At 35.8% G+C, this 13,850-nt stretch overlaps 3 protein-coding genes across 4 annotated transcripts; 2 read left to right on the top strand and 1 right to left on the bottom strand.

The window, feature by feature from the left end:
* The first annotated feature begins 391 nt into the window (after nt 1-391).
* LOC106650055 (sulfide:quinone oxidoreductase, mitochondrial) lies at nt 392-3,143 on the top strand. Of its 2 annotated transcripts, XM_014367836.2 has the most exons (8): nt 392-1,271; nt 1,374-1,485; nt 1,564-1,788; nt 1,864-2,064; nt 2,138-2,347; nt 2,420-2,606; nt 2,689-2,935; nt 3,005-3,142. In XM_014367836.2, the coding sequence occupies exons 1-8, from the start codon at nt 1,189-1,191 to the stop codon at nt 3,090-3,092; spliced, it is 1,353 nt and encodes a 450-aa protein (XP_014223322.1). In that variant the 5' UTR covers nt 392-1,188; the 3' UTR covers nt 3,093-3,142. The 2 variants fall into 2 exon arrangements, with proteins under 2 accessions (XP_014223322.1, XP_023316996.1); XM_023461228.1 differs by lacking the exon at nt 392-1,271 and having other exon boundaries at nt 1,454-1,516; nt 1,598-1,788; nt 3,005-3,143.
* A 230-nt stretch (nt 3,144-3,373) lies between these two features.
* On the top strand, nt 3,374-5,770 carry LOC106650019 (GATOR complex protein NPRL2). Its single transcript, XM_014367791.2, has 8 exons — nt 3,374-3,659; nt 3,798-3,889; nt 4,373-4,529; nt 4,608-4,725; nt 4,798-5,032; nt 5,123-5,253; nt 5,330-5,499; nt 5,571-5,770. Exons 1-8 carry the CDS (start codon nt 3,537-3,539, stop codon nt 5,742-5,744), a joined length of 1,200 nt encoding a protein of 399 aa, XP_014223277.1. The 5' UTR covers nt 3,374-3,536; the 3' UTR covers nt 5,745-5,770.
* On the bottom strand, nt 5,766-7,751 carry LOC106649924 (cilia- and flagella-associated protein 45). The gene is made up of 4 exons (XM_014367653.2): nt 7,557-7,751; nt 7,280-7,467; nt 6,155-7,187; nt 5,766-5,983 (listed from the first exon to the last, which is right to left on the bottom strand). The coding sequence occupies exons 1-4, from the start codon at nt 7,749-7,751 to the stop codon at nt 5,777-5,779; spliced, it is 1,623 nt and encodes a 540-aa protein (XP_014223139.1). The 3' UTR covers nt 5,766-5,776.
* Between the last annotated feature and the right edge of the window lie 6,099 nt (nt 7,752-13,850).

Raw genomic sequence — 13,850 nt, 5'->3', positions numbered from 1 at the left:
ATTGTTACAAATTTTAAAGTTTGATTTCTTTAAAAGTAAACCTGACACAGAAAATAAAATTCAAAAAAATAAGATTGGATCTATCACCATTACTTAATTAAAAACACTAAAATGTTTTTTCAACGTATCTGTCGCAGTTACTATAAGTCAAAGAGTCATTGACTTGTCGAAGAATATGTTGACAAAATGTCGAGTGTTTTTAAATAAAGTGACTGAAATGAATCTAATCTTGTTGTTTTTGTAATGTTTTTCTGTGGCAGGGTTACCTTTTTAGAAATCAAATTTAAATTTTATTATTTGTGACAATCTTTATAATGGATATCTAATAATAAATAGTCATATATTTATTGTTAAAAATTATAACAACATCTCGGAGAATGATGTTGAATGTTCGTAAATTATTTTTCATTACATTCAGGTGCATTTCCACCATTATTGGTAATTTACACGGAATTTTTAGATAGGCTAGAGTGATCATTTTATTTTTCAACTGTCAGTAATTTTCTTTTCTTTTATAAACATTCATACCCAGGCTTTAATGACAAAGGTTCTACAGCTTGACAGTAAAATTGAATTCAATTTTTTATAGTAGTAGATGGAGCCGTTACCTATAATGCACAAGCTGCAGAGAGTAAGTGCGTTATAGTGTGTATTTTCTTAAGAAAGTGACAGCAAGATTGTGTTTTTGGTAGGTTAAAAGGATGTGCCTTTTATCATCGAATGTAGTAATTATTTTTCATACCATCCCAGCATACAGATTTTTTTAATATTGTAAAATAGGTAATGATAAAAGAGTTAATTGCGAACCGATGTTGGTATGCAAACGTATTAAGCTTACTTCGACCACTTGAAATCATTTACTTTCAACCTGTCTATGTAATGAAGAAGTGTCAGATATATTGCGAAAAATATAATCAAGTGGTTCCATCTTACTAGTCAAGACTCAAGAGTCGAACAATTTTGACAAGTTTTGGTTACGTAAAATCGGCATATTTCGATCTACGAAATATCTTGGTACCAATGGTATAAAACTGATTGATCCAGATGAGCAAAGTTGTTATCGAAATAAATTTGAAGTGTTCAGCGATATCAATACGAGTTTGCTGTGATTTAACCCTACATTTTTATCGATTGCTTGAAATTGAGAAAAACTTTTTTTATTGATCAAACACTAATTATAATTTAATTATGTATTCTACCATGAGAAGTAGTTCATCACTGGTATCCAAAGTTCAACATTTTTCAATGACGTTTCGTCAACTTCATCAATGGTGAGTATTCATATTACATCATAAGCGGGGAACGTTAAGGCAGACCGAAAAATGTCGCATGTTGCTGTCAAAATGGTACTTTTTCAAATATTTTTTTTCTAGTTGTAAAATATTGGTCGTCGGTGGTGGGACCGCCGGATGTGCCATGGCAGCAAAACTTTCTCAAAAATTTGATAAAACACCTAATCATGTTATAGTAATTGAACCAAGTGAGGTAGAGTGAAATATTTCTTTTTTGTATTTTGGTAACTATGAATTTTTGGAATCATCAGAAGTTCTTTATTATCTTAAGGTTCATTATTATCAGCCCCTATTTACATTGATAGGAGGAGGTATCAAAGACTTGGAATCTTCAAGAAAATCTATGAAATCTGTTTTACCTCAAAAAGCTCAATGGATCAAAGATAAAGTTGTTTGTTTTCAACCATCTGAAAATCAAGTAAAAACATCAAATGGAGATACCATTCAATATGAATACATGATTGTAGCTATGGGCATGGACTTGTATTGGGACAAGGTTGATTTATTAATTCATGATTTGAATCATTATTCATAACAATTTTCATTCATAGCTAATAAATTATTTTGTCAGCTGCCAGGGCTTCAAGAAGCTTTGAAAGATCCAAAATCTCAAGTATGCTCAATATATGGTGCTCATACAGTTTCAAAAGTATTTGATAAAATCAAAAATGTAAAAAGTGGAAATGCTTTATTCACGTTTCCAAATACACCTGTAAAATGTCCAGGAGCTCCTCAAAAAATTGTTTATTTAGCAGAAGAATTTTGGAGCAAAGTAATTATAAAAAAACACTATGTATATTTTATCCTTTCTTAACTTACTAATTTTATATATTTATGTTATTTAGAATGGAAAAAGAAAAGATGTATGCATAGTTTATAATACAAGTTTACCTGTTATTTTTGGAGTAAAAAAGTATGCAGATGCTCTTTGGGATGTTTGTAAAAGAAGAAGTATAAATGTAAATTTAAGATCAAATTTAATTGAAATCAGACCTGATAGAAAAGAAGCAGTCTTTGAAGATTTAGATAATTCAGATAAAAAATCCACATATGAGGTAATTTAATAAGAAATTAAAGTAATTTAAAAAATATTCATAATAATTCTATTTCTGAATTATTTTGCTTAGTATTCTTTATTGCACGTTACACCTCCTATGGGGACTCCAGTAGCTTTAAAACAAAACTGTGAATTGACAAATGCCAGTGGCTTTCTTGAAGTGAATCCTAAAACTCTTCAACACATTCGATATAACAATATTTATGGATTAGGTGATTGTACAACAACACCAAATTCAAAAACAATGGCTGCTATAGGTAGAATTGAATTTTTTTTCAGTGCTTCTATATAATAATTTATTTGAGTAACTTGTAACGTTTTTCATTTTTGTAATTACAGCTTCACAGAGTAAAGTCTTGTATAATAATTTAATGCAGAGAATAGCAGGAGAGGAAATGACATGGTCTTACAATGGTTATGCCTCATGTCCTTTGGTTACTGGGCCTGGGAAATGCATTCTTGCTGAATTTGATTACAATTTAACTCCAACAGAAACTTTTCCATTTGATCAAGGCAAAGAATTGTATTCAATGTACTTATTAAAAAAAGATGTTTTCCCATTTATATATTGGAATTTAATGGTGAAGTATGTACATAAAATTAAGGAAAAAAAGTTTCTTTACACAAAACTGATTATTAATCATTATGATTACAGGGGTAATTGGAATGGTCCTGAGGCTTATAGAAAATTATTTAGTTTACTGAAGTCTAAAGATAATGTGAATAGTATTATAAATAAATAATATTTACAGAGTGTGTGAAGTTGATGGCAATCAAGTTATTATTTTCTTAACAATATTTTAAATTGTAAATAAATTGATTTGATAAGAAATGTTATTTCAAATTCATTAATTAATCTAATTGAATAATTGACACCTCCTTTCTTTCCTTTTAGAGTTGAATGAATTTCCAATGTATTTTAAATTTTGTCAATAAAATTTAACTTTGAAGAATCATTTTATGCGCGCGCACTCACACTCGTCATCAGAATCTCTTAAAATCCATTCTTCAGGTGGCTCTCGGAGTCTCAGGCGAGTAGGCGACTCTCAGCTCAGTGCTGTATTTTTGTAGCACGTCAAAATATCATCGTCGTTCTGCGTTAGACAGTCAAACTATTTGACAAAGTAATAAAAGTGGTCGAGTCGAACGCAACACTTGTTAGCGCGAACGCGAGAATTTTAATATAAATGACGAAAGAAAATATGTCATTCCCTGTAACCAAAGTAGAGGATACTGGGCAAGAAGGTCCAATAAGATGTATATTTTTCTCGGAATTTCATCCGACTGCAGGCCCTAAAATAACTTGTCAGGTTAGTTACTGTAGACATTTAAAAGCAAAAAATGTTTTTCACGTGCAAAAAGGATTAAAAAACGAATTGTTTTTAACAAACAATTATTGTAAAAAATAATATTTTGCATTCCTATGATCAAGTGACAAAAATTTGCAGGTGCCTGACAATTACATATCCAAAGACATATTTGATAATGTAAGCGTCTACATTATTCCAAAAGCACAACTCCAAAGAAGTACAATTACTGTGTGAGTTGATGAAATTTTAATTGATCATAAGGTGTTATATCAAATGGAATTTTTTCGAATAATTCGTCATTAACCGATTAAAAATAAAATTTCAATTTTCACTGCCCAATGCGCATCCGCAAGATTTCTAGCAAGCAGCCGAATTCTATGTATGCGAAATCATGAGTACGCATATCTTGAGCACACTGCACAGTGCGCTATGTTGCTGTGATTGCTTAATTGCGTGTGTGAAATATTTGTCAATATCGTTTTTAATTTATTGTTTGAATATAAAATTACTTTAATAACAATTACTATTCGCAAAGATGTCTACGAAAACTTATTTCGGTCTTAGCATCACTCCTTATTTCAACATTTTTGCACTTATTTGTTTGTTGTTCGCGTATCTTATAATTGGTACTCTGATGGACTGCCTTGGTCGATTTTTATAATTTAATTAAAGATTCCATAGATTTGCTTTACACCGATGAATTTTTTATCTAGTACGTTAAAAGATTACAAGATTCTTGGCTTTCCGATCAAGATTGACAACAAAAAGTACGCAAGAAACGCTTTTTACTTCAACCTGTGCTTCGTCTGCGACGCCGAAGCCCGTACAGTGCATTATGAACCTGTCGTGAAAAAAATGTCTGATTTTTTGGTATGCTTTAAGTTATCATTTTTACCAATTAACTTTTAAAGTGATTGTTGGTGGAGATTCTAACTTTCTGATAAATAGATGGCTTTAGAAGTGGAAAATTGTTTTCTGTCTGCGTCAAAAAATAAAACAAGGCTTTTAGAAATGTTATATCAAGTAATGAATGATTTGAATATGCACAAAATGTGCACTCTCACAGGTAAATCAAATTCAACTAGTGATAACAGTTTTTTAAAAAATTATTCTACATTGTTTTTTAATTTTTAAATAGAAGGTACAATGACATCTCATTTAAAAGTTGTTCGCTTAGCACCAGAACCAAAACCTGTTCTAGACCATCAAGTACCTATCTTTTTAGAAGGTAGAGAAGCATTTCGTAGTGATCAGTGGGATTTGACTACGCAACAAGTATTACCGTACATTGATGGCTTTAATCATGTTGCACGAATAGCAGCAGAAGCAGATGTGGAAAACAATCTGGTTAAAAGCTGTGTACAGAATCTTGTGTAAGTTGTTCCTTCATTTATTAATTTTTTAGGAAGGATAATGTATTTATTGAAATGATATTATTTTAATGTTGTTGGTAACTTTTACAGATATTATGGAGTTGTAACGCTCATTCCAATATTCCAGTACAGCAATGTTTACACTACCACTCCAAAACTGAAAGAACTTGCCAAAAATATAGAATTACAAGCTCAATGCATAGAATATACTTCCAAATCATGTATGAATTAATGAAGTTTATAAATAAGAAAAATTATCATGTGATGTTCAATAAAATTTTGCATTATAATTTTCAGCAAGACAACCAGCATTTTTAAGAGATATCTACAGGATGTATGCTAGTATGACTCATGGTAATAGCATAAGAGATTTATGTCAAAGACTGAACCCACAAACATTAAGAATTAATGAAAGGAAACTCATTCAATTTGGCCTAATTGAAGGACTCATCAGGAGGGTTCATAAAGTAAGCTTATGGTATTTTCAATTGATGATCACCTGAAATTGTAAAATATTTACTTTGAAATCCCGTTGCAGTACCCTATTTTACTACCAGACAATCATAGCGAGGAAGGGCGAAATAATCCTCTGTACAAATATTTCACCGGTTCCTACAGTCTTGATGAGATTTGCTGTACCACTGGTCAATCATCAGCCCAAATCGAGGATATCGTTGAGCGCGACCCAAGCGTCGTTATGCTATGGAAATAATAATCTCAGAAGAAGAGTGAAAGAAACTTTATTTATTTGTTGTTGTCAATATTATCTATCATGCGTTGCACCTCGTTGACATAAATGTCGGGCACGCTGTTCTCGCGCATCTCTTGGCACTTGCGCTCCATGGCCTCACGTAAACGCTTTTTGCGCTGATCGATTTCCGTTCTGATGGCCAGTCCTTCCTCGAACATCTTCTGCCTCGACATAATGCGTTCTTTTTCTTTCTCGTTCACCTGTGGAACAAATTATGCAATACTCGAAATGTTATTTGAATTGTTATTTTATGTAAAATTTTCTATATGAATGCATTACTTTGGGCGAACAACAAAAAACATGTGAAATAAAGGTGAATAAATTTTTTTGTATCGTAAAATACGTATTGACTTGTGTTGATTTGAATGTACCTGTTTGAGTATCTCACTACGATGCACCATAGCTTGCCTCTTCTTCATCTCTTGGATTTTCTGTTCTCGGCACAGAGCCTCCTTCTGCAATGCCAGTATGCTCTCGTACTCGCGCTTCTCGCGTTCGATCTCCATGGCCTGTATCTTGATCTTCCACTGCAACTGATCGTCCCGGGCGATCTTGAGTTTTTTTTGACTGTCGGCCTTCTTGATGGCCTCCTCCTTCTCCTTCCTTCTCCACTCGCGCTCGACCTCCTCCTGGATGCGCGTTGCGTTGAGCTCCTCGATCTGGGCCTGCAGCTCCTTGGCTTGGAGGGCTTGATCGGCCAGTCGGCTCTTTTCCCTCTCGCGTCGCTCGAACTCCTCCCTGGCCTCCTGCTGGAGCCTCGTCTCCCTGTCGTCGCGGGCCTTGAGGAATTCGCGTATCCTCCGATCCATGACTCGCTCCTCCTCCTTCTCCATGCTCTTGAAGTGCTTGAGCTGCTCGTTGGCCTCGATGAGCTGTTTGCGGGCGCGCTCGATCTCGGCCTCCTTCTGGCGAGCCCGCTCGAGCTCGAGCTCCTGCTGGGCCAGCGCGTTGAGGTTGGCCAGGCGGCTCTCCTCGCGCTTACGCTCGTACTCGAGCATGCGCTCCTCCTCGTTGCGCCGGATCTGCTCGTGCAGCACCTTGGCGAAGTCGGCCGACTGCTCGGCGCGCAGCTTGGACTTGTCGTCCTCCTGGCGGAGGGCCTCGAGCCTCTGGCGCTCCATGAGGTCGTTGAGGCGCTTCTCCGCGGCCTCGTACTCGCGCCTGAGTTTTTCCTTCTCGGCTACCTGGGCGTCGCGCACCGCCCGGCACTTGGTCTCGAGTATGAGCTTGTTGCAGAGCTTCATCTCCTCCTCTTGCTCGATCTTGAGCTTCTCCGCCTGCTCGAGGAGGGCCATGGTGCGCCGTCGTGTCTCCTCCTCGATGTCGCTCAATTGGCCCTGCTGCTTATCGCGATTCCGCTTCAAGTCCATGCGCCGTACCGACTCTTTGCGCGCCATGCTTTCCCTGCAACGACGTTTCACATTTTTATTTTCCTTTTTTTTCTCTTGAAATCGACTCGACGCGTTGCTCGTGTATGAAGCAAAAACATAGTTTACCGTAAAAGACGCTCTCGCATCCTCTCGGCATTGGCGTAGGAGGCCTCCTTTTCTTCCTTGCTCGGTATGCGGCATCGCTCGAGGATGTTCAAGAATTCTGTGTTACTGATGATTTTCGGATAGATCGTCGGCTCCTTCGACGGCACCAACAAGTGTCGATAGCGATTCTTTTCAAATACTTGTAGTATCTAGGCGAAAACAGCTTATTGAGAGATGAAAAAGAAAAGGCGAAATCGTGCACGTCTTTCGACGCAGGATCTCGCTTCGGCTCGCTCACCTCTTTGCCATCATAGGCGCAACGCTTGAGATGTATCGGCCTCTTGTTAAGAACCTGCTGGCACTGCTTGGGCGTGTGTATGCTGTAATTGCCGGCAGGAAATTTCGATCGATTGGCCGCGTTGGCGGAAGAGCTACTAGCCCCGGACGATCTTGGATTGCAGTGGCGTACCGGTCCAGCCGATTTCACGGACATCGTCGTCGACTGTTGCTGCGCGAAACGGTCAAATAATTTACTCGATTTATATCTGAAAGTGCAGTTCGATCAAGCCAACATTTTACAAGAAACAAAAAATCAAACGAGTAACTAATGGGTTATTACTTAAAGATTTTTAACCTGTAAGGGACGACGACGATGTATACAGGATCTTGTGTATTGCCGTTAACCTGTTCATCAACCGAAGCGTCAAAACGAATGGTAATTCTGTTAAAGTAAGAAACGAGAAATTTTCCTTTTACGAGAGTCTCGATAATCTGCGTGTACGATTCAACGTTTTTTGCGTCCGGCACAGCGTCATTTAGGCTCGGGAGCGTAACACATCCAAAAGTTTGTTCGATATAGTCGTATGCACGGCGAAACAAGAGGGTCCGCAGGCTAATATCGATCGTGCGCACATGTCAACGCACTTTGCAACTTTATCATCAAGTATACCGATATATTTTCTCATACAAGCTTAATTGGAAAGCCATTGTCAATAATGTTTAATTTAATAAATTTTGAAAAATAATTTTTTCCATAGTTGATATCACTCATGTTTGTAAATTATTTTAAAGCGCAGTCAAATAAAACACCCTAAATTTTAATAAAATTAAGTATATGTCATTACAGAATCAGCCGTGTGGAGATAAGGGAAGTTTCAATTCTCGCGCATAATTTTATGCTTACGATAAAATTATTATCTCGACGCGTACTCATATATACAACTTGAGATTCTCTACAGAAAATATGCATGAAACGAATATTTTTAAAATATGATAGGTTTGTCACCCCATGCATTCACAGCTGCAGGTATCACGTATCGACAATATCCTGTCGCGCAGGGGAATAATTTCGATTTAATTTTTTCACCTTCTTGACATTTCAATGTGAAATGAAAAATTTAGTTTAGGAAGGATTCTCATCGACTATTTATGATTATTTATGTGAAGATGATTTTAAAAAAAGTAAAAATACTAATGATTCGTTTATTTACTGAATTCGTGGTAGTTTAATATTAACTTTTTCTGCTTTAATTGATAAAATCCTGAAAATTTACTATAAATCGTAAAATTGGCCATTAATCGAATCGAACACACGTTTGAAAGTGCCGCAAAGCAGTAGTGCCAATGTCACACGCTTCGAAGTAACAGTTGTGGCGCAAGTAAAAGAGGGACGCCCGGCGCATTCGTCAATCAGAACCAGTCAGAGTGGCACGCGCTAAATAACATTTCGCTTGATTCTCATTTTGCCGAGAGGTTTTCATTTATAGAATGCTATTGTAACGAGTAGACATAATTTCGAACTGTTATTGTGTTACATTGTGAATTTTATCGACGTTATCGCGAAGTTACGAAATGTGAATTTGAAAAAAAATTGATTCGTATCGTTGAACGATAATTTTTTTCGATCAGTGATAAATATTTTGAGTGATTAACATAAAAATACCAGTGTCACCGATTTTATTTTTTTCGAGTTTACTAAACTACAAACTCCCATTCTCTCTTTATCTTTGAACGTACGAGTGATGATGCGTTTCGGTCACGACTTGCACGAACGGAGAATTTAAACTTTGTTAAAGTGTGACGTAGAAAATCGCTATTTTGCTTGAAAAATAGACCATATCATCTAAACTCCTCAAGTTAGAACTTTGACGAAAAACGTGTGGAATAACAATGTACAATTTAATAAAATTAATAAGCAGTACATTCAGTGCGAATAAGATGGACCGAAAAGAAATTCATTGTTTTAAAAAAGGATTTGATTTTATTTCAAATTGGATTGAAAAAAGTGCATGAAAGGATATTACAATAAACGCCCGAGCTATTTCACGATCAATTTTAACTAATTGTCATTCATCTAAAGGAGGATTGCTTGAGGTGAGTGAATTACACGCATTTTATGCGTCATTCATAATAGCGTCGAACCATCAATGATCGTTACATTTTTTACTGATTATCGAACTCGAAGACAAATAATATGAAATATTTTACAATTTAATAAACTTATATGCTAATGAGTCGTGGATTAATATTAAAGAAATATGTATTCGTTTAAGCGACAAAAAAGTCTCAATTTTCAAAAGATTGTATCGTGTTTATCAAGAATAAGCAAAAAACTTGCTCTCCTACTATCAGTCAGCTCGCGCTCTTAGGAAATCCGGAAAAAGATCGCGTTTGCACACTCTCACATGCACATATCGCTGTGCAAATTATCCTTGAAAATGTAGCTGTTTCCGGATACAATGTTACGATTCGTCTACTCTACAGACACACATGTACATTATAAATGGTCTAAAATTTGAAATGGTGAACGTGCGAAATTTTCATCGTCATTGCATCGATTTCAGTTTAACAAGAAATCCTCGAGAGCTTATTATATCAACGTGACTTATTTCATGGGTGGAAAGTAAAGGAATCAAAGTCGTAAACAAATACGCCAAACTGCGCTATAATATTTTTTTCTTGAATAGCCAAGACTACGTTCTCTGAAAACGTAAACAACATATCCACCTCCTCAGTCGTTCTTCCGATGCAGTTCACACGCGGAATTCGATACTATATTGATACATATTAAAGTCTGCGTTTTAAAAGTCTATTTCCAGGACCGGCAGCGTTTGATGTTTATTTTCGGAAAGTCTCGTTCGCACAGATTCACACGTATAGCGGTCGATGTGTGTTTATGTGATAGCGTAAAACGTATGCAACGTATAGCCGAGATGTTCAGATGAGAATGTGGTGACATTGGTGGTAGTATTTGTATCAGTATATATGTGCATGAATGATTCAACATCGAGGAGCAATTTCCTCATAATGACATCATCTAAATAAAATTACATTTTTTATAAACGTTCAAAATTAAAATAAGCTTCGAAACTAGAGTGCAGCCGGGCTTTCTTTGTTATTTCTTAATGAACCAATTGCCCCAATATCCGTATGATATTTTCGATTGTTTAGAAAAGTAGTACGTGAGAATGAATAATAAATAAAAAGTAAATTAGTCCATTGGGAGTAATGACAAAGGCCGCCGCATGCGTGCAAATCGTCACTCGTATCTTTGTACTTGCCGCGTCGATACGTGTAGCGTACGTTATATCGTATGCATATACGCTATAGAATCGTTAAATTCGAAAGCACACACAATCGAGCTTATTTTTTGCCAGTTAATATTTTGATCTCCGCAACGAACGAACACAGGACGTATTATATACACTCGTGCAAATAATCGGATGGCAATCCCGCGCGCACTCTTATCGGAGGAGAGATAAAAACACGTCGATCAAAATATATAAAACATAAACAACGACGCATCTCGCAGCTACTCGCTAGTATGGCAAGATCTGTGCGTCACGCGAATCTGACCCTTTTCGATTATTGCCATGCGAGCGTGTGCCTGTGCATAAATTACATATCGTTTTCCTGCGCAGTATCGCAGAGCATTATCCGTGCCTTAATAGAGTGTTTTACATGTTGGTATTGTAAATACATTATACGCTTAGCGTGCGCGTCACCGCGTCCCTTCGTGCGATCGCCGAGTGTTCAATAAAGCCCTGAATTTTTGAGAGGAATAAAATGTACCGTAGCTGCTATATGATCATTTCACATCCAGTGCAACGCATAACGAAATGTCTGGGCTCCAGATTTGATCCTGTCCATTGTTTTGCGTCCCATGAGTTTTAGATCAAGTATCGAGAGCTCTCCACTTCGTAGGGTTTTAATTTTTTTTTAAATGTATACATTCATATGGAATCGACCACACACCACCTCGATTCCACTGATTTCCGTTTATGCCGCTTGCGCGAGTAATTTTGGAATTTAACATTAAAAATACGTCGCTCACTGTTTGTGCTTTACTGAGAAAAGAAGCGCGCAACTATAAATACGACGTCGTTTGCAGGAAATAATTATTAAATTATATGGGCAATTTATGACACTAATTTTCATTAAGATAATATGTGATAAAACTGCCAGCCTCTACTGGAATCAATCAGAATATTTATATTGGGAAGCCCAGTCAAGTATCGAATTTAATATTCGCCCAATGAGCGTAACTCTACACTCGACAGCCAGTAGAGTAACAGTTTGTTTCCCATGGATTCTCATAAAGCTCGCGCTGCTCGCACACAATTATAATGTGTTCTCGAGACACGCATAATACTTTTATGCACGACAATACGACTTTTTTTCTTTCTCACTCTTACTTTTTTTGCTTTAACTACGGTGACTAATGTCCACGTCGACTTGCAAGAGGGTAAAACTTTTTTGTGCTCTATGTTGCCTCTATGATAGCATGCGAAGAGGCAACGAACTGTAGCTGTCGTTACTTATTTAGCTCCCATTGAATCTTTTAGTTATAAGATTTAATGTAAAAAACTTCTTGGTGTTCTTGCGTCATCAATGAGTAAAGAAAGAAATTTATGACACTAAAAAATGATTTTAGATTTACATCTTGATGTTAAACAAAATAGAAAAATTAACTTTTTGAAAATCATTCACTAGTTATTAACGTTTCTTGAAAAAATTGAGCGTAAAATATTTTTGCCACGTCGTTCAGACTTTCTTCGATAACAAGTTTTAGTGGATATCTAGTATCGTAAAACCTTGTGTGTGTTTTTTGAAGGTTTTTAACTATATAATATGCTAAAAAATGTCTTCAAATAGTTTATATGAAATAGTTTATATGAAAAATAGTTTAAATGAAATATTGTCTTTTTATTGAGGCAATAGTTGTATAATATTAAGTACTACGTTTATTCATTTTATAAAACGGACAGTTTTTATACACATAGATCTAATAGCGAATGATAACTATATAATAAACGATCGATTCAAGCATATACTTTCCCTTAATGCTTACTGAATTATCAATAATTGTCACACCCCATTAGAAATACACATACATACGGTCATGTAGCAAATTACACTTTACAAATACTCCGATTTTCATATGAATGTTCAGTGAAAGTATAGTTATTTGCATTAACTGACACCACATTTCTTAAATTCTCTCTAGTAATAAGAAAACTTAACAGTAAAAAAGAAAATTGCACATATATATCCTATTTAAATATTCTTGTTGATGTTGCATCAATTGCACAAACCACATTTCTTAAATACTCGCTGAAAAAGAAACATCATAAAAAAAATGAAAAGAATTCATTTGTATATTTATGATACTGCGGTTTGTAAAGCTATTAGCTCAGGGGGTAAAAAAGAAAACACGAAGTATTTTACACGTGAACTGTATACATGATTCAATTACATTTTTTATGCGCCGCTACATGTTTGACACGAACAATTCAAATTACTGTATAGCTCAAATAAGATACGCGAAAAAAAAGTAATACATACTTCGATGCGCTATCGCGATGATGAAACACAAGTGATGACATTTTATTGGAGTGCGAAGATACACATTGAATATACACTTACGCGTAAGATAATTTGAATTGAATGAATCATATTTTTTCGAATGATGAATGAAAAAAAAATTGAATTAATACTCTAAGTTATTGCTTTTTTGAAATGTATGTCAATTGCAAAAAAGCACCGGCAAACTTATTTTCAAATTCATCGACTATATCTAATAACATCCAAGCGGTTTGAATTATAAGGCCCTAATAATTGAATCGGGAGTGCAACAATATTTACTTTGCTAACTCGATAATTTTCTCGAAACGCAATGAGATCTTTGTTTTTACGATTTGCCGACTGAGACAGCAAGGATTATAGCGTTAGGCCTTTGACCTCATTGCGAATCTTTTTAATCCTCTATTAAATCCACTAAAAGTCATCGATGCGATTAGCGGGCGTCTCGTCGAATGAGATCCAAGATAAAATTTATTCGATAAACTTGGCTGTATCTGTACGCATCTACGTCCTTCGCCAAGTTTTTACCTGCATTTATTATCTTATGTCATTTTTTACGATATCTCGATTTTACATAAATTTTTCGATTCATACTAGTTACGATTCTTTTACTGGGCTCAAATAGCAAATTCTTGATATCAATATTTCATAAAGCGAGCAACGACCCTGTGGCATCTCTGCGCAACACACCCTCAAACATCGATTGATTCCTTTTTGCTTTCGGTGTTGT

This window comes from Trichogramma pretiosum, unplaced genomic scaffold, assembly GCF_000599845.2.
Source record: "Trichogramma pretiosum strain Unisexual culture from Peru unplaced genomic scaffold, Tpre_2.0 scaffold15, whole genome shotgun sequence".
NCBI classification, from domain to species: domain Eukaryota; kingdom Metazoa; phylum Arthropoda; class Insecta; order Hymenoptera; family Trichogrammatidae; genus Trichogramma; species Trichogramma pretiosum.
The sequence above is the reverse complement of the archived record's forward strand: the minus strand, read 5'-3'. Positions and strand labels throughout refer to the sequence as shown.